This window comes from Triturus cristatus, chromosome 9 (genome assembly GCF_964204655.1).
Source record: "Triturus cristatus chromosome 9, aTriCri1.1, whole genome shotgun sequence".
Taxonomy (NCBI): domain Eukaryota; kingdom Metazoa; phylum Chordata; class Amphibia; order Caudata; family Salamandridae; genus Triturus; species Triturus cristatus.
The window spans coordinates 821891646-821912142 of record NC_140592.1 but is presented as its reverse complement, the minus strand read 5'-3'; the positions used below and the strand labels follow the sequence as shown (position 1 = coordinate 821912142).

At 42.8% G+C, this 20497-nt stretch overlaps 1 protein-coding gene across 3 annotated transcripts in view; it reads left to right on the top strand.

Moving 5' to 3' along the window:
• The window catches only part of AKT1 (AKT serine/threonine kinase 1), a 445992-nt gene that overhangs the window by 231973 nt on the left and 193522 nt on the right, over nt 1-20497 (top strand). For all 3 annotated transcript variants that reach the window (XM_085626243.1, XM_085626242.1, XM_085626244.1), the window contains exon 3: nt 5529-5657. In XM_085626243.1, coding sequence (XP_085482369.1) covers nt 5529-5657 — 129 coding nt within the window. The remainder of the gene's footprint in view (nt 1-5528; nt 5658-20497) is intronic.

Genomic DNA, 20497 nt, shown 5'->3' with positions numbered 1-20497 from the left:
AATCTTCATTTTCAATTTCAGCAATTACACCTCAATGTGGATATTACTCATTAACATTTTTCATCATCACCGAGACCGTCTTTGGCTAGGGTTATGTAGTCTAATTCACCTTTTATTTTATTGGCCAAATGGCAATGTCAAAGGTAGTTTGCCCATTTGAGGCACCATCCAGTGAAGAGAAATAAAGCAGTTCTGAGTACTCCGTCTTACATCAATAACAGCCACCACGATTGGCACCCCAGAATGTTCCTGTCTTTTTTTTTTTTTATGACGTCTGCTTGAGTTTTTAGCTATTTTGTGACATTCACTTGATGGCCTCTTTAACCCAAATGCCATCCTCATTCGTGGTGGCTCTAATTTACAGCTCCTACTTTCTTTCCTGTTGTCCTTGGACAAGGAGCTCCTCATAGCCACAGAAATTGGTCATTCCCTGAGGAGGGGTTTACCCAAGGGATGGCCAAGACTGTGCCCACTAAAATGAGAGGGTTCGGAAGTTTAATAAGGGAAGAGGAGGATCACAAATGTCTGATTTCAAAAAGCAGTTCACTGATAAAGCACCTGGCTCCTCCCGTTGTAACAGCCCTTTTTTGTGTGTGCTGTGTTGTAGGGTAAACATCCATTTGTACGCTGCCATTACACCGCGTACCATTACAATGCAAGCGTTACAACGTATGCACTTCAATAACGTGTAGCCATTTCTACGCATGTTATTATAACACATGCGTTGTAATGCGAACCACATCATTGTGAGGAAACTGAGGCGTTTCCTCACAACGACGTGCAACGATCACCGCCCTTCTGACGATGCAGGCAGGAAGGAGAACAGAGGACATGAGGAGAGAGGTAAGCGGGTCTGTTTTTAAGGGTTTAAGGTAGGGGGAGGTTCGTGCAGTAAGTAGTCTTTTAGGATTAAGGGTAGTGTTGTGTTTGAGGAGTAGTGTTTTGGGGTTTAGGGTAGTGTTGTGGTGTTAGTGTAGGGTAGTGTTTTGGTTTAGGGTAGTGTCGGGGGATTCGTGCAGAGGAATGTATGGGTGTAGAGACAGGACTGGGGGTAGGGGGGGGTCGTGCTGGGGGTAGTGTTTTAGGGTGTAGTGTAGGGTAGTGTATTCGGGTTTAGGGTAGTGTTGGGGTGTCGTGCAGGGTAGTGTTGTAGTGTAGGTAGTGGACTGGGGAAGGGTGAGGGTCGTGCAGGGGGTAGTGTTTAGGGTAGTGGTGTGATGTTTGTGTAGTGCAGGTTAGTGTATTAGGCTTTAGGGTAGTGTCGGGGGTCGTGCAGGGTAGTGTTTTGGTGTAGGGACAGGACTGGGGTCGTGGGAGGGTTGTGCAGGGGGGAGTGTTTTAAGGTTTAGTTTAGTGTTGCGGTGTTAGTGTAGGGTAGTGTTTTAGGGTTTAGAGTAGCGTTGGGGTGTCTTGCAGGGTAGTGTTGTAGTGTAGAAGGCAGACTGGGGGTCGGGGAGGGTTGTGCAGGTGGTAGTGTTAGTGTTTAGGGTAGTGTTGTGGTGTTAGTGTAGTGTAGGGTAGTGTTTTTGTGTTTAGGGTTGCGTCGGAGTGTCGTGCAGGGTAGTGTTTTGGTGTAGGGACAGGACTGGGGGTCGGGTGAGGGTTGTGCAGGGGGTAGTGTTTTGGGTTTTAGGGTAGTGTTGTGGTGTGCAGTGTAGTGAAGTGGTTTAGGGTTGTGTTGGGGGTCGTGAAGGGTAGTGTTTGGGAGTAGGGACAGGACTGGGGGCAGGGTCATGCTGGGGGTAGTGTTTTAGGGTTTAGATTAGTGTTGTGGTGTTAGTGTAGTGTAGGTTACTGTTTTAGTGTTTAGTGTAGTATCGGGGGGGGGGGGGTTGTGATGGGTAGTGAATGAGTGTAGAGACCGGAGTGGGGAATGCGTATGTTCGTGCAGGGGTAGTGATTTAGGGTTAAGGGTAGTGTAGTGTTTCAGTAGTGTAGTGTTTGAGTGTTTTGGCAGTGTATTCCATTTTTAGATGTGTATGGTAGTGTATTTCTATTTATTATTTAAAGTACTGTTGTGTTTTAAACATTTTTAAAAAGGGGTTAAATGTCTTCTTTTAATTTGACACGTTATTCCACATAACATTTGTATTACTAGGCAAGTTTTTACTTCGTATACATTAACACTTTCAATGTAATGGTATGCGAACTAAAAACTTGCGTAGTAACGGTTATTGCTAAGTAATAACCGCGTAGTAATGGCATGCGAAGTAATGGCATGCGAAATAACGTGTCATATTCTTGTTGTAGTGGAGTTACATAGCAGTCCTAGCACCAGAAACAGCACCGCCATAAGGAAAATCAGAAGGTGCCTTCTAACTGATACCCCAGTGCCACAGACGATAAGACCACAGAAAAAAAACGATACTGACAATGATAGTCGCTGCACCCTAGCAACTGACGAGAAATGGGTTTAGAGCTGAAAGTGGCAAGTGAAGGGAACAAAATCCTTCAATCAGGAATTAATAATGCTATGGCTTTGAATTATTCCAGTACCAGATATCCTGCATTGTTATTTGAGCATTGTCGCGTAATGAAGTGCACAAATGGAACGTGTGTAAGCAAATGCGTTTTATATTAAATCTGCATAGAATGACCAGATTTTGAAAATCAAACGAGGAAATTCCACAAACATATGAGTAGGCCTGTGTTTTGCACCAACATAGGTTGCATAGAATGACTAGACCTCCCTAGCAACATAGAAAACACAGACAATGAGTCACTGCGTGGAATTTACTGAAACTTTTACACACAGTATCATCTATGTTAACTAAATGGTTTCTGCTAGGGTTTGCTGACTAAACCTTCACAGGAACACACAAAATGCCACCCTCTGTGTTCAGTCTATCCTCTGGTAAATTTACTGACATTTCCTGAGACAGATGGTGAAACACCAGGATATTCCAGAAAATTTGGGGTGCCTGTTGATCCTAAATCTGTGGCCTACACTTTCTTCCATGAACAATGAGGTGTCATGGTTAATTGTTGGTCTGTAGAGAGCGTGCCTATCTGTGGGCTATCGCATCTTAGGGCTCCTAATGTACTTTAGGGCTCCTAATGTACTTCACCACAGTGGAAGTCATAGATTTGAAACTTGGGCTCAAACTCATATGTAGGAGTCATCTTCTGTAGCTCTAAATCAGGTAGTCTCAAATAAGTTGAACTCTGACGTAAATTAGGAAAAAAAAATAACCCTTTTATTTTCTTTTTTTTTAAAAGGTCAAATCTTTTATTTATGTTTTAGAGTTCTAAGTGTGAACTAGCACCTATTCTGATTTGGGTATTCCTGTATGTGCCTATGGGTCTTCTTATGAGTTCATCAGAGAAGCTGCATCATTTGGCTGTAGGACACTATGTGAAGACACTTTGTTTAAATAGGTTTCCACGTCTGCCAGGTGGCCTCATGTAACATATGACAACTTCATCGACTAAATTGACTTGTAGTTACCACACCATTGCATGCTGATACATTAAGAGCTGTACTTGTGGTGTGAAAAATTAATGTATAAATCTCAGAATGCAGAGTGAAATTGGGTAGGAATACCGAATGGGCTGTTAGAGGCACAGTGGGACTGGGGCTACTTGGCAAGCCTGGGTCTTTCAAGTAATCATTTTAAGTGATCAGAACGGCGGAATGAAAACGGTGTGAAAATAATGATGTAATTTATACCATTTGTCCTGAATTAAACCATTCTTACATTTGCTGTATTGGGTAAATGGTAATGCACAATGATTTTCGGTTGAAAACATTGAAGATAAACTACAAACAATGTATTTGTAAGACATTCTTGTGTTCCTTGTCATTTTCATTTAACATATATGTTGGCTCTGTGAAGAAATAAAATTGATATATGGCAAAATATAACACAACTGAAAATCAGCTCTAAAAATTGAGGTAGGGTCAACTTTGGGAATTACCACAAAATAATAAGTAGCAGTAGATCAAATCCATACGTCGATTTTTGTTTTCAGCATGCTCTGAAGCAGTGCTCTACTGTTTTTTATGTAAACTGCAAAATACAAGCCTTTCCCGTGCGCGTTTTTCTCAGGAACTTTTTTGTCCCTGCTTTAGAATTGTTTTTCCGAGTTTGGATTTTATGACAAAAATTATATTGTTTTGATGAAGCAGTTTTAACACATTTGCAAATTACCCACTGTTGTCTAAAGTACTTGCGCTGCAAAATGTAAATGAAACATTTCTCCATATGTCACTGTGAAAAATGACAATGGCAGAAATAAAGCATTGGACATCTGCTGCGAATCTTAAAGATTTTTTTTAATGCATTTAAGGCAGATGTTACAGAACTTGAATTTCAAATGTGTACTGCACAAAAATAAAGATATTTACAAGCTGAAACTATTGTTAACATGCTTTGAGAGTTCACCCGTACCCTTGTACCCCTGCAGCCCCTCTTTTAAGATTTTCCATTTTTGGCATTTGTTGCAAAATGTATGTCATGTACAGGTATTGTATATCTGGACCAATTTGTGCACCATTAATAGATAAACACTTTTGATTATGTTGCTTTAAATTCATGCTTACTGTGACTATGTAACTTTCAATTGGAGGCATCTCCAACTTTTTATGCCATGTGCTAGCGATAAGGTATATGATGCCAGGACTTATGCCCGGGGAGCCGGCGTTTTTTCCTGGTGAAAGTATTACCTGAAGCCCAATCCCTGGGAACGCCCTCCTATGTCACTAAGTGAAACAGTCTTTGTAGTAGTAAAAGGCATAGGCTGGAGCCCATGTGTAGTTTTTTTTACAAGCATGCGTTTGAATAAAAATACTTCCAGTTGTTAACTGCATAGAGAACCTGACCCAGATCTCCAGTCCGGTATTAGTGCATGCAGTGAAAGATTGTAAAGTGACTCCACTTAGTGAAAATATAAAAAGAAAAGTGAGCATTCCCAGGGTACAGCTTGATTGCCAGTTTTCACTAGAAAGTGTTTTTGGTATAAACACAGTTGTATTGATTTATTTATTTTAACAAGTGCAGTTAATCTATAGTCCCCCCTACAATTTCCATTGCAAGTGACACAAAAATGGTAGGTGTCCGAGAAGACTATCATTTGCTTAAATAGTAATACTCTTCTCAAGTTCATCTTGCATACTGATTAACAGCTTATAGAACCAATTAGAAATGTGCCCATTAATATAAATGTCTTATGTAAATTTTAATATCAGTTGGTAGCTCTATTTTAACATGCACTGATAGAACAGTAATGAGTTCACTTCTTACTGCTGAAACATGTAGTGATTTAGAGATCAGGCTTTCAACACCTGGGAAGTCTGTCTCACCTTCCACCCTTCGACAAACAGAAAATCGATTACAATTAGATTGATTAGTATTAACACTTGTTTATAAGTTAGAAACTTCAGAAGTGCACTGTTGAATTCTGTATGAAAACAAATTGTTGTTCAATAATTCTTCTGTTGTCGGTGTTAGTACTCATACTGCAGAAGCATTGACATGAGTCTGCTCGAGTATGTGTTTTGATGCTTCCTGTGGGGTTGTCTCTTTCAGGAGAGTACATAAAGACATGGAGGCCGAGGTATTTCCTACTGAAGTCAGATGGCACTTTTATTGGTTACAAAGAACGCCCCCAGGATGTTGACCAAATGGAAACCCCCTTAAACAACTTCTCCGTGGCAAGTAAGCAATCTCACGTTTTTTCCTAGAATACATGGAAAACAATCTGAAAGTAAGTTATTTTTGAAGTAAAAATCTGCCTGTTTCATGTGTTCTTAAGTTTGCTTATTGCCTTCTAATAGTAAGATTTGTTCAGTTTAATTATTGACAAAATAGATTTTGTTATCAACTGTGCACTTTCATGCATGTTTTCCAAACTCGTTTTCAAACTATAGTGACATATTTAGTGCATCTAAATTGATTCATTTAGATAAATTAAAATACATTAAAAATCAGGGGCTCAAATCACGAAAAAGTATTAAATCTTAACCTCGAAGTACTTCCACGAGAGCAGACATTGCAGATTTACTTCTTTTCGATATTTGCAAACTGTGACTATAGTACAGTAGTACATGTGGCTACTACTGCCAGTTGACATGTCTGTATGTCACTTGTGAGACTGCTATATTTTGCATCATCCACATCCCTTAGACACCCACAAAGTTTTGCGGGGTTTCCACTCCCCTTCCGAGACCTTTGCTTGAGTACATTTCTGAGCATTTTTTTGTGGTGGGAATAAGTCAGAGAAGAGTGTGCGAATGCCCATAAACCTGTAGGTTTGTTGGCTTTTACAAATTCATGTGGCGAACCAGGTCTTCATCTGCCCACTTGCCACATGCACAATTGTACGCAGTGACATTCAGTTACACAGAAGTAAATGTATTTAGTCACACTAGGTATCTTTTTGTAGATACTGGGCAGGCGTAAATGGAGCCTTTTTAGACTTTAAAGGAATGTTTATGGCTGAAAATGTCTTTGTGCATAAGGCCTCTTGCTGGTACTTGTCCACCTCCTGCTCTGATTAAATAGCATGTGCCAAGGAGGAAACCGAAGGTGGTTATTTGCACCATGTGCTTACTTAAGTGTTTTAGACAGGTCTGTGTTTTTGTTGGCCGTTTTGGCTAAGTCTTCCAACACCCTATAATGTTCTGTAATGTCAAGTCAAGACTAGTCAAAAAATTATTTATTTTGGCCATTAAGGCCTTAAAAGCACAGATAAAAGATACTGCGCAATTCATTCTTTTAGTTTTCCCCGTAAGGCTTTCATAATTGATCATGTGCATTACTATATTTATAAAATTCCAATTAAAAGTAAACATTTAAAATATAGTAAATAATTAAAAAGATACACACTTGTGACATTAAAATATTGCAAGATAAAATTAAAAAAAGACCCATCATGGTGCTGGAATGAAATGATCAAGTTAGGCCAGCCCTGGTTTTAAAATAGCTCGACGTACACACCACATGGAAAATAGAAAACTAGAAACTGAATACGCAATGGGCATACTGGTGTCGTATTTTAGTATCTTAGAGGCCTGTGCGCAATGATTTGTTCCGAGGTTTTTCCATAACTGCAGTAACCATCGGTGTCTTGCCTTCTTGTATGCCGGACAAAAGAATAATACATGGTAATCTGTCTCCGGTACATTATTACATACCGGACATCCCTGAGTTGGAGTACCCCCTCCCCCCAGTTGTTTGTTTGTAAAAGCGCGTAATGGGAGTACTCCATACCTAAACTGTAAATAAAGCGTTTTAGCAAGGTCTGGCTGAATATCATCAAGGGCAGGTTCTAACCTATATTGTTGTTTTATCTCTAAAAATACTGCGGTCAATGTACCAGTCGCAGAGCTGCCCTGTATCTGAGTGAATTTGTATTCCCTAAAGCTTTTTGACAGGGCCTTCCTAGATGTTGTCAGACCACTTTCTTCAGCACTAGCCCATAGGTCGCCCATTTCCATAGCTGGTAAAGAATTTTTAATGTAGACCAGCCATGAGATTTTGCTCGCTCCCTGTAAGCTTAACACTTCCTTCAACTCTTCTCTATAAACAGCTAATTCTGGGGTACTCCATAGGCGTTGCCAATTTAAAAGGGGTCCAAGGGCAACATCCTCTACAATTGGTCCAACCGCAAGATCCATTCGGAGCGGCGTGAGTGGTGTGCTTATGGGAAGACCCAAAAGTTGCCTGACAAATGAATTCTCGATCTTAGAGAGTCGGATGGCCCCAGATTTTTGCCCCATACAAGACCGCCCCCTAGCTTGTACTTTATAAATTTCGACCACCGGCCCAACCGTTTTATGGGTACATTTCCTAAGCATCTTTGCTAACCCTCTGTTGTCTGGGCCAGCTTTAGGCTTGCCTTCTTTATTTATGCACCCCATACCATTTTTTCAGTAAGTGTGATTCCCAGTTGTTCAAAAACGGTCACTTTCTCTAGTGGTTTCCCATCTAGCTGGGGATTTGGTCGTGTAGTGTTACCTGCATTAAAAACCATGTATTTTGTTTTCTGTAAGTTATTCTCTATACCCCTACTCTTACAGAAAGAATGAAAGGTGTCTAGGGCCCTCTGTATTCCCATAGGAGACTTTGACAGCAGGAGGGTATCGTCTGCGAACATCAGGGCTGGAACCTTGCGGTCCGCCAGCCTAGGAGCATCTATATCCCTCCCTGCTATCTAGGCCACTCCACTAAGCCATTATTAAAAAGGCAGAAGAGGGTCGGGGCCAACACACAACTTTGTCGTACACCTCTGTCTATTAATATGGGATCAGTAAGCTCACCATTTTTTCCATGCCTAATTTTGGCAAGATTACATTCGTGGAGCTGTTTCAGCTGGTAACGGATACGGAGGGGCCCCCAAATTCAGTAAAATGGCCCACAATTTGTCCCTAGGGACCAAATCAAATGCCGATTTTAAGTTCCCAAAGATCAAATAGAGGCTGCACCTTCCAGGAACACTGTCTTCCAATGCAATAGTTTTAACCTAAAAATGTGATCTATTGTGGACATTCTTGCTCTAAAACCGGCCTGGTAGGGGCTACGAATGGTATACTCCTCCATCCAATACTGTAGTCGGCCCAGCAGCACTCGCGCATATATCTTCTGAGTGACATCTATGAGGCTGACGGGGTGATAGTTGCCAGGAAGGAGTGGTGAGCCCTTTTTATAAATCGGGATTATTTCCCCCAACCAGGTTTAAGGGATCGGCATTCCATGCAGGATAGCATTAAACAGGGTCCATAGGTACAGGGCCCTGATATTAGGCTCATTACGAAAAAGGTCACCAGTGATCTTATCTAAACCTGGAGCCTTGGATGGAGTTACCCTGCTTAAGGCATCCGTTATCTCTTTTAAGGAGATTGCTGGAGCATCATGGGAGATTAACTGCGAACAGGGGCACTCATTTATAGCTTGCCCTGCATCACCCTCTGCCCTTACATATAAGGACTCAAAATGGGCCTTCCAAACTGCTGCCCCTATGTTCGGTTCTATTGCGATTTTGCCCTCTGGACATCCATTATTTACTAAATTCCAGAAAGTCCTTATGTCCCGAGTGCTTAAAGCACTTCTCAGGCTCTCCCACTTATCACCTTCCAAGCTTCTTTTTGCCAATTTGATAATGTTTTTATAGACTATCCGCTTATCTTTTATTAGTAGCCTATCATTAGATTTAATAGCTAAGATGAGTGATTGCTTAGCCTTAGGGCAATCGTCGCTATACCAAGGGTGCCCGAAGGACCCCTTTTCCCTTGATCTTTTGTTAGGGAAAAAAAATATTTGACATGGCAGATATTAAACCTTGATGGTTTTCAGCAATTTCACAAAGGGCGCTGGGAGAGTCAGCAGTTCCGCTGAGTTGGTTTGCGGCCTTGAGAAATGGGATGACAGTTTGGTAAAGGGAGGCAAACTTTTCCTGAGATTGGCAAATTGCCCCCCCACCTGACTCTCCTCCTGCAACTAGTCAAGATTATCCTGGAAACAGTTAGGGATTGTCCTACAAGTACATTCTTAGGACATGGGGGAACAGTCTCAAGGATCAGGGCGTTATGGACAGTATCGTATCGTGGCACAATCTTGAGGTCTATTACCCGGTGCCAGGATTTAGTGTCCACCAAAATATAGTCTATAATGGAGTCATATCCTGGTCTGTTGAAAGTATAATTTACCGGGGAGTCAGATTTTGTGCGCCCATTACACACCCTGAGAGAGTGGTTCAGTGTGAGGGTATTCATTTGGAGTACCAATGGGGTCCAAGCCTGAGTTGCTGGAGCATTAGGCTCTGAGATGGCCCAATGCAGGTCCTCCTCACTGGGGTTGCCCGCATTCAAGTCATTCAGGGGTTCATACTGACAATTAAAATCACCACCAAGGATCACCATGGTATTATCGGGGATAGTGAGCAAGAAGGTTGTCAGTTGATCAAGAGTTGAAGACTCCTGTCCGTATCCGACTGGGCGGGAATAAACATTGATCAGAGCAATTCTGATCTTTGCCGGGAAGCTCAAATAGACGCAGAGTATATCTCGGGAAGGTGTCTCAACCTGTTTTGCTGAGCACCCCAGATGTACGGCAACCCAAGTGCAAAGTCACCCTGCAGGTCTTCCCCTTCCCCCACATGTGGCTGCTAGGCTAAAAGTCGCATATCCTAGTCTGTGTATATCCTCCCTAGCCCAGGCTTCCTGAAACATACAAATTTCGTTTTGTTGAATAAATGCTCCCCACTCCGAATTGTCTAATTTGGAAGGGTGGCCAGCAATTTTCTAGGATAATACCTGGAACTTGGGTGTGTCATTAGTTAGCTGTGGGGGGCCACTGGGCTCCTTCGCCAGGGGCCTTGAGCCAATCCCAACACTGGAGTGATCAACTATGGGCATTATAGGTTCTGAAATCGCCTGCTGTTGGCCTCTGGGGTGAACCTGCTATGATTTAATTACTAGAACCCCCTTGTGCTCCCTTCTTTTGGATGCTTCCCACTCCCTCAGCCCTCTCGGTATCCTGTCCTATTTCCTGTCTGGGAGTAACAGGACTCTGGGACGGTGCCCTCCATTCTGTGGGACCCCACCAAGGATCCCTCTGTAAATTTAGTTCCATTATCATAGTATGTGCTATTTTAGTCAATCTACTGACTCTAGGGACGTAAATCTATTAGTGAGTGGAAAGTTAAAAAAATAATGGGCTTGGATGGGCCTGTCCCAAGATAGTATATTGCTTGGTCTGCTGCCTGGTCCCTGCCCCATGCACAGTCCACAATCTGTTTTCAGACACAAGTCCTGGTGGGTAGAAATAACCCAGCGGGAGAGGCTTTATGCCCTCCACCTGCCTTTGGTGATAACGGTCTAAAAGGGCCCTTACAACCCGAGGATTTCTAAAATTGATCACAATACTATCACCAGATATATCTTTCGGCCTCTGGCCCACCCATCCCACCCTTCATGTGCACAGAATTTCACCTGCATCTTTGTACGAGAATTTAAGCTGCTTGGCCAACCAGAAAATACATTTATTTTTTTATTCAGAGTGGGATTCCCTTTGCCCCCTATTGAGTTCCGGTACTCCAGTTAGAATCATGACGTATGGTGTGGAGTCCGGGAGGAGGTTAATGAATGGTAGGGCTGATCTCTCTTCCGCTGCTTCTGTTCATACATCTTGCCCCTCATTTAGTCTATGATTTGTCCCCGATCCCTGCACCTTGTCTCCAGCTGTTGACATTTCCGGGCAGGGTCTATGCTTCTTGCCAGCCTCCCAACCCCGTCTGGGCCCCTGGTATTGAACACTATCCCAATCTATTGACTTGTTTGGAATAGTCGCATACCTATTCGCATCCCCCTTATCATTCTGTATTAGCGGAGGGGCTCAGGTTAATTTCAGGGGGGTGATCAACCCTGGAATGGAGAGACCGGGTTTGTGGCACTCGCTGCTGAGGAGATTCACCCACCCACCCTTTATTTTGCTTCTACCTTGCCTACATAGGTCTCTAACAAGTTTGTAAGCTTATCTACCCGGGTAATTAAAGCTTTCAGTTCATCCTTAATGGTTTCTCTTATTTGTAACTGCAAGTCCATCACCAAGTTTGACACCCAAGTTGGCTTTTCTTTCCTTCAATTGAACAGCCACCTGTCCCTCCCTTCTTTGTTCACTGTTAGTTCCGTGTCACCCCCCTTCCGTTTGGTCCCAGCCTTCATGGTAGGTTTAGCTTTCCCTCTTTTTACTGTGCCTGGAGGAATATCCTCCATATGCATGGCAGCAACTGGTGCGAACAATGGAGAGTGAGCTGTAATGTACAAAGCTGTTTGAGATTTAAATATTTTACTTTCATCGCAGTTGTGTCTTGGACTGTAAGTAAGCTGCAGTTGCTCTCCTTTGTTTAACTTTCTATTGTGATTCTCTGGAATGAGATAGGCTATACAAATCCCGCGTTCTAAATTAATGTTATTTTGAATGTTTATATGTATCAAGAAAAACATTTTTCTATGTTTTTCTCAACTCAAGGTTTAGTTACCCATCTGCAAACGCTTTTGATACATCGCTGTTGCACATAGCTAACTTTTGAAAATAGGCCACCAATGTCTTCATTGCTCATAGCCTAAAACCAGTCTGGGATTGTCTGTATTCATTTTCATGTGATACTGACCTTGCAGTTTGGGCTGTATAGTTCCTATTGGAGCAGGACCGAGGCTGATATGTATATAGCTGGTTCCTGTCTGAGGTGGCATGGTGGGGAAAAACAATGGGCTGAACTATGGGCTAGAGTTACCAGTGGGTGAGATTAATTCAAGCAATGCACGCCTTCCTTTTATGTCGCAGGCTACGGTAAAGACATCATGGGGACATTCAGAAAGTTGACCTAGGAATGCATTACGCCCGTTGCTTATCATTGGCTTTGTGGTTTGTAGCTCACATTTTCTGGCTTTCTATTTGCTGGCTTTATTTGCTTTAGGCTTCCCGGCTCGAGTTTGGACCTCCCTTTGCCCAAAACTTGTTTAATGTATTCTTCCACAAACTGGCTTTCTGTAAACAGTCCTTTGAATCTTGTTCTATCTTATCATATTTGCTGTGCATTTAAAGACAAAGGTCAAATGTCAGGCTGTCTTCCAGGGAGCTTGGTGTTTATTTTCTTTCTCTGACTTCAAAGTGAGAGAGTTTGTGGCTTCTGGGGGTCCTGCTTGAGAAAGGCTGTCCAATGTTATTTTGTTTTTCTAGCACACAACACAATTTAAATGTCTAAGTGATCTGTGCTGATCCAATCAATACCTTGAGTGATGACATTTCCACACGCTATCGTTTTGCGATGTATACTTTTATCAGAGAACTGTATGTGAATGCAAATTTAATGGTCATTTCAATTGATGTTGTGTTGCTGTAATGGCAGTACGCTACTATACCATGCATACTCCACAATCTACCACTCTGCACCACTCCACACTACGCTGCTCCACTCTCTCTACGCCTCTCTACTCTATACCAAAGCACTCTACTATGCCCCACTACACTCTTTGCCACTGCACTCTACACCTCTCCATGCCACCCTACTCTGTAACACTGCACTCTAACCCACTGCACTCTTTGCAAATCTCCTCTTGGCCAGTCTAATCTACTCTGCACCACTACACTCTACTCTGAAACTATCTACTCTGCGCCACTGCACTCAGCACCACTCCCTTCCACTGTACTCTGCACTACTCTATGCCACTGCACTCCATACCACTTTACTCAAAACCAATGCACTCTACACCAAACTATTCTGCCCCACTGGACTCTACACCACTGCACTTTATGTAATTTTACTCTGTCACTTCATTCTGCGTCACTCTCCTCTGCGTCACTGCACTCTACGCCTCTCTACTCTGCGCCATTTCACTGTATGCCACTCTAACCGCACCACTCTGCTTTATGCCACTCTAATCTACTCTGCACCACTGCACTCAACAACACTCTACATTGCACTCTATGCCACTTCACTCTTCTCTGAAACAATTTACTTTATGCCACTGCAGTCTACGAAACTCTATTGCACTCTGCGCCACTCCACACACGCTACTGCACTCTATACCACTTTACTCAAAACCAATATAGTCTATGCCATTGCACTCTATGGCAATCCACTCTTTACCACTTCACTGTACGCCACAATACTCTACGCCACTCTACACCATTGTACTCTACATCCCTTTACTCTGCACCACTGTACGCCATTGCACTCAACACCAATGCACTCTACTCTAATGTACTCTATGCCCGTCTACTTTACACCACTTCACAATGCTCTATGCACCACTGCACTCTGACAGTATAATCTGCAACACTGCGCACTCTGCCACTGCACTCTATGCCTCTCAACTCTACTCTGTGCCACTCTACTCTATGCCAGTGCACTCTACCCCCTCTACTATGCACCACTGCAATCTACACCACTGCAATCTACACCACTCCACAAAACTGCACTCTACGCCACTACTCTATACCACTCCACTCTACCCAGCACCACTCCACTCTATGCCATTTCACTCTACTCTGAAACAATCTACTCTACGCCACTGCACTTTACACCACTCTACTCCATTCTGCGCCACACCACTGCAATAAACACTTCACCACTCTACTCAACATCACTCTACTCTACGCGACTGCGCTCTACGCCACTACTCTGCCACTGCATTCTACTCTGCACCACTATGCTCTACCCTGCACCACTACACTCTACTCTAACACAATCTACTCTTTGCCTCTGCACTCTACACCACTCCACACTATGCCATTGCACTCTATGCTATGTACTCTACTCTAAACCACTGTACTCTAAGCCAATCTACTCTACACCACTTTACTCAAAACCAATGCACCCTACGCCACTATACCTACACCAACTACTTTGCATAATTGCACATTATGCCACTATACTCTACAACATTCTATTCTGTGCCACTGCACTCTATGCCACTGCAAGTTATGTCACTCTACACATTGCACTCTGTTACTGCACCCTACACCACTCTATTCTACTCTACGCCACTGTACTCTGTCACTGCTCTCTCCACCACTCTACTCTGCACCACTCTGCGACCCAGCACTCTACTCTGCATGGCTGCACTATGTGCCACTGCAATTTACTCTGCGCCACTCTACACTACTGCACTCTACGCCACTCTGCGCTACTCCACTCTACGCCATTGCACTCTACACCACTGCAATCTACTCTGCACCGCTCTACTCTATGCCACTGCACTCTACGCTACTCTACATGACTTCCCTTTACTCAAAACCAATGCACTGTATGCCAATCTACCCTGCACCACTGTACTTTACACCACTTCACTCTAGGCCACTCTACTCCACTACACCCCACTCTAAGACACTCCAAACCATGGTATTCCACTTTATGATGATGTACTCCATTAAACTCTGCCCCACTGACACTCTACTCCACTCTATGCCACTCCACTCTACAGCACATTACTCCATTCTATGACACTACTCCACTCTACAACACTCTATGCAACTCCCTTTATTCCACTCTATTCTGACACACTACTCCACTCGGACAGTCTACTCCGCTCTACGCCACTCTGTCCTGCAACACTCCGCTCAACACCCTCTATGCCACTCCACTGTACACCACTCAATGACACTCCATTCTCTGACACTCTACTCATTTCTGACACTGTACTCCACTCAACTCTAAACCCTTCCACTCCACAACAGTGCGCTACTCCATGACACTCCACTCCTCTCCACACCACTCAACTCTACTGTAGGCCACACCACTCCAAAACAGCAGGCATTCTGGTGAACAACATTGCTAAAATATATTGGCAAATCCGATAGCTCTGGCATAGGCAAGACCTTTTGGTTCAGCCAATGCTTGTTTGTTTTCTTTCACTGCTCATTTAGACGTCTCCTGCAACTTTAATTGTTGTACTGTCTTGTGTGGCTCCTGCTTCAGATAATAGTCATGATCAAAGCAGTGTTGATGCTTTTCATGACAAATTCTATAGAAGTTCAGCTTTAAAGCAGTTGCAAATGTTTGTAAATATTAAGCGCTAGATGTGCTTAACGTTTAGTTTGATTGAGCCATGATGAAAATATCTATGTCCAGGCTTACAGGGACACGTATTCCTGTTATCGGTGCAGCCATTTTACACTCAACACTATGGATAGAAAATGCAGGTTGTTGTAATCATTTATTAAAATGTTTGATTACATACTGGTGGAGGCAGCCAGTGGTAGCAGAACCTTTGCTGCATCAGTCTTTGTTCGGGTAGATTGAAATTGTAATGCCCTGTTGATGGGGAGAAGACCCTTTTCTTCTACGGTGTGATTGATTCATTATGGAGTTCCCCAGGGATCGTCTCTTAGCACAACGCTCTTTATTATCTGTTTGTCCTCTAACCAACATCGTAGATGACTTTGCATGCTGATAGTGCTGACCAAGCACTGACCCCAGCAACTTAACAGCTGTCTACAACCGATGGCCAAATGGATGCATAGTAACTGCCTGATATTAAATAGCCGCAAGACAGAGATCCTTGTATTGGGGACCCAACTTGTGGCGCCTCGGTGATGGCGGGCAGACCTGGGCTCAGTATTTGTTCCTTCTCAAGGAGTCAAAACCATGGTATCTGGATTGACACTGTGCCAGTCTGCTGTTTTGGTCTTTCTAGAGGTCTCCAGAAGTTCCTTTGGTCTCTATCTCTCCACTAAAAAAAAACCTAGCCGAGGCTTGATCATTTCCCACTTGGACTATGACAACATACTGTATCTAGGAGTCAATAAGGTCCTTCACAGACTGTAGGTGATTCAGAAATCTGATGCTCGCCTCCTTGGATACATCTCTGGCAAGTTCACATCTCTGATGTGCTATAGGACCTACAAGGGCTCCAGATTGCCATGCGCATTCAGATCAAAGCAATTTGCTTTACATACAGCACCTTGTGGAACTCTGATCCATTCTACCTTAGACACCTGATCTGTTCTTATCGCCCTACCAGGTCGCTTCGCTCCTAACTCCTTTGGTTGGTCCAGGTTCCTAAATAAAACCAGGCCAGATCAGGTGGTTGGTCTTTCTGTTACATGGTTCCTAAGCTGTGGAATTCCCTCCCCCATACCCATACGGAACTGCCCCATGGATGGGAGTTTCCACAAGTTACTTTAAACCTGGCTGTTTTAACTATGTCCCCAGGCCCTGAATGGGCCGACTAGGTCTGTGGAATACTGAGAACCTTTTAGGATAGCCAGGCGCTCTAACTTTATAAATAAATACATTTGATCAGATTGTGCCGTGCAGCTAATTTTCAGTTATTTCCTTTCATTCTCTCTGCTCAGTTACTTCTTGCGGCTATATTTCAGAGGTCTTTCTCTTTGACAAATCCTCATGTGAGAGAATTAATTACTTGTCCAAAAATGTGATATTTCTTCATGACTTACGCTTCCCATGAAATCACAAATACCGTCCAGTAGCTTTGTGCTTCATATGTCCTCCTCTTCTGCTGCCTAGCCGAGGATTTATTTGCTTTTAGAACTGTATCAATTTCAAGATTAGTTTAACATTCATAAAGTTTCTTTTTACTTTACTTTTCTATACCTCTGCCCTACCACAGGGATATTGATGCACTTTACTGAAATTCAGATATGGAGACTGAGGTATTTGTTACATAACCCCTTTCAGGAATTAAGATGTGTTTCAATACTGTGGCAGAGAAGAACTAAAATGAAGAGCGAAGAAAGGAGGGAGAGTTGAAGAGGATGTGATGTAGGGTAAAGAGAATATAGATAGAACATATTGGCAGAGAAGAGGAGGTGGGGCAGGGAGAGGAGCAACGGTGGGTAGGTATCATAGAAGGGATCACAGAAGGTCTAGAAATTGGTGTGTCCCATTTGAGGTGGTATTTATATAGAAAGGTGTAAGAAGGTTATCCAGACATCTCATTTCGCCTAGAAGGGAGTTCCAGAGATGTGGTACTCCTGAAACGTACTGGGTTTTGGCTGTATCAAGGCTCATTTTTGACAGAAGTCTAAGCCTTTCTTGCTACTCAAGTATTCCCTCCTGACATTTTTAGAGCGGATAAAAGATAACTGTGGTGGGCAGAGTGGAAGGCTTTGAATGTTATGTAAGATTATTGTGGCGTCACGGGTGAGCCCCCGGGGTTCTCTCATTAACTGTAATCTGGTCAAATATTTTGGTCCCAGACACCAATCTAGCCAACGAATGCAGGATAACAGGGAGACGACAAGTGTGAACTCGGAAACTCCCATAAGGGTGTAGTTTTCATAGTCCATATAAGATAATATTGAGGCTTGGACCATAAAGCAAAATTCAGTTGGTGGATGTAAGGGTATTAGGTTTTTTATTGAGGTCACTGTGGCTCTGGATGGCTTTGAGTTTGATAGATCCAGAATAAGGAGTGATTGATGAAGAAGCCAGAGAACGTAAGCCTCTTACATGTAAGGATTCTAGCCCCCTGACCTATGTTAATTCAGCCACTCCATATTGAATTTGTTCAGTTGGTGTCCCCGAAGAAGGATGAATTCAGCTTTCTCAGCGCCAAGTCTGAAAAAGTGTGACATCTATTCTTCTAACTTTTTTCAGACAGTCCTTTAAAGTCTTGAATTCAAGTTTTTTTCTAGGTATGTCAGGGTGTTTTTGTGTATTGGTGTATCTTAACACCAGTTTCCCCCCACCAGAGTTCTCCATGGCTGTATACTTATCGAACATCTTAGCAGCACATATAGAACCTTCGAGGATGCCACAGGTGATGGGCTCTGAAGGGGGCTGCACTGATTCTGGCCAACTCTTTGTGGTTAATTAGGAAAGAGGTAAAGCAGCTCAGAACTTAACCACTCAACAATGTGACCGAACATCCCAAAATATGATTAAGCTTATTTGTATGTTTGGGAAAATCCATACCAGAAACTGTAACGTTTAAAATAACCCTAACCATCAAAATAAGCCAGGAAAGAAATGTTAATTTCCCATGTTTGTCTCAATCTGCCTTTTGTGCTGAAATTATTAGCATGTGTTACATAAAGAGCCTACAGGCAACTATGTATTTTCACTTAAGATTTTAAGAAGCCGTGGCATTTCTAAGCAGCCATTCATATAGTGGCTGCTTATTACAGGAGCTGCTGTTGCTGAATCTAAATCTGTATTCAGGGATTCAGAGGGGAACCTCCACCCTTAAAGGCGTCTTTCTGGATTATGCTTGCGATTGGCATCATTATGTCTTGGGACAGCGGAGATGAAAGTGCTGCACCCCACCTGCTCAGAGCAGTGGGATATGCTGCAAATTAAGATAGTTGCTAGACCCTGGGGATTATTGTGAAGCACAAAAGAAGAAACTGTGTAATGCCTGAGGAAATATAAAAACGAGAAAAGGGACACTTGAGTTTTCCAAAGCATGAAGGATCGCAGCGATCCTCTTTCTGGGACTGCCTGGTGGTGAAGGAGTAATTGCAACGAGGGATGCGTACATTTGGGATGACCTTTGGAGGACAGAAGTATGTTGTATGTGGCACAGTATCGAATGGAACACCTCTTGCCTAGAGACCGTGAGCAAATACTGATGGTCTTAGTGACATGGTGGAGGGGAGACTGCAGCTCGGTGGCGAATGGGGAAATGGTGCCTGCCCCAAAGTGGCCTCACATCGCAGATAAAAGCCATAGAGCAATACTAGTAATGTCGGTCTCCTTGAGATGTTTTGCCTTTTAAGCAGAATCCTAATTGATACTTTCTGGGAGCTGAATAAGGCGACTGCTACAAGTTGATCAGTAGGGTGGCCTACCCAAAGGAGAGGCCTATGTAGCGGGGAACTGGAAATCTCGAAGAAAGCGGCGGCAATAAGGAGGTGCCCCACATTTGATGAACCTAATGCCGTGGAAGAACCTACAGATGTATGGGGCACAATCCTATATCTGCCTCCTCTACTTAGAATAAGGCCTTTAAAAGCCCCTGGTTGATTATTTCGATAAAGTAACGGGGTACCCTTGTATTTCTGGTCCTGCTCCTTCTTCTGAACTTTGTTTGATATTGACCTGTTGAGATGTTTTGTGGTCCTCTTTGTAAACTCCCGAAACTTTTAGAGGGTACTGAGCAGAATATTGAAGTTATTTTCCTATGTTCATTGAGTTTCCACGGGGTGCTTTTATCTGTGACTCCGACCTACTTCTTACCCTCCCACTTACCGCACATCCATGATTCCCCTTTTACATATCAATGGCCCTCTTTTTTTATTTACTTTCAATCCCGAATGCCTGTAGTCATTTTAGGTACAAGGCACGACGCTCATAAGCATCTACCTATTTGAAGAAGAGCATCTTGTTGAAATGCAAGAGAGCTCAGTTGTGAGATTCACTAGATGCAAATGCTAGTGAGTCAGTCCGTTGTACTTGCTTGCTTGTAGGTCAGCAGTTCTTGACCTTTTGATTCCAGTGGATCACAATAGGAAGTCCGGGGCCACAGCTCAACAATTTCGGCGATCTGAACCTCAAGAAAATAGACAAAACGACATCAAACAAATACAAAAATGCTAAAATATAAATATGTTCTTTAATTCACAAACAAAAAACAAAACAAAAAAAAAATTGTGGTTAATTGGAGCTTTTCAAAATCTGGTTTTACATCTAAAAGACAAAGCGGTATTCTAGACCCTAGCATATGACTTTGCCTTTTTTGCTCCAAATTCACCCTTTCTGTTTATCTGTGTGTTATAGTGCTGCGATTGAGGCCCCATCAGTCGTCCATAGTACTGTTTGCTGTACTTGCTCTGCTCCCAGAAATCTAGCTAAGGATGCCACCTTAATTTTTAGTTTCCAATTCTTCAAATTCGTTCACCTTTACAAAGCAATATGAATGTTTCAAGTTTGCTTTTTAATGTATGTATAATTTATTAATCAGCAATATTATTTAATTTTCTGAATAGTCACGGACCCCAGATCAGTCGTCACTCCTCATTTTCCGTTAATTTTTCATTCTTCTAATAGTGAATATGCGACTATTTAATATTTGTGGAATTAAAAAAACTGC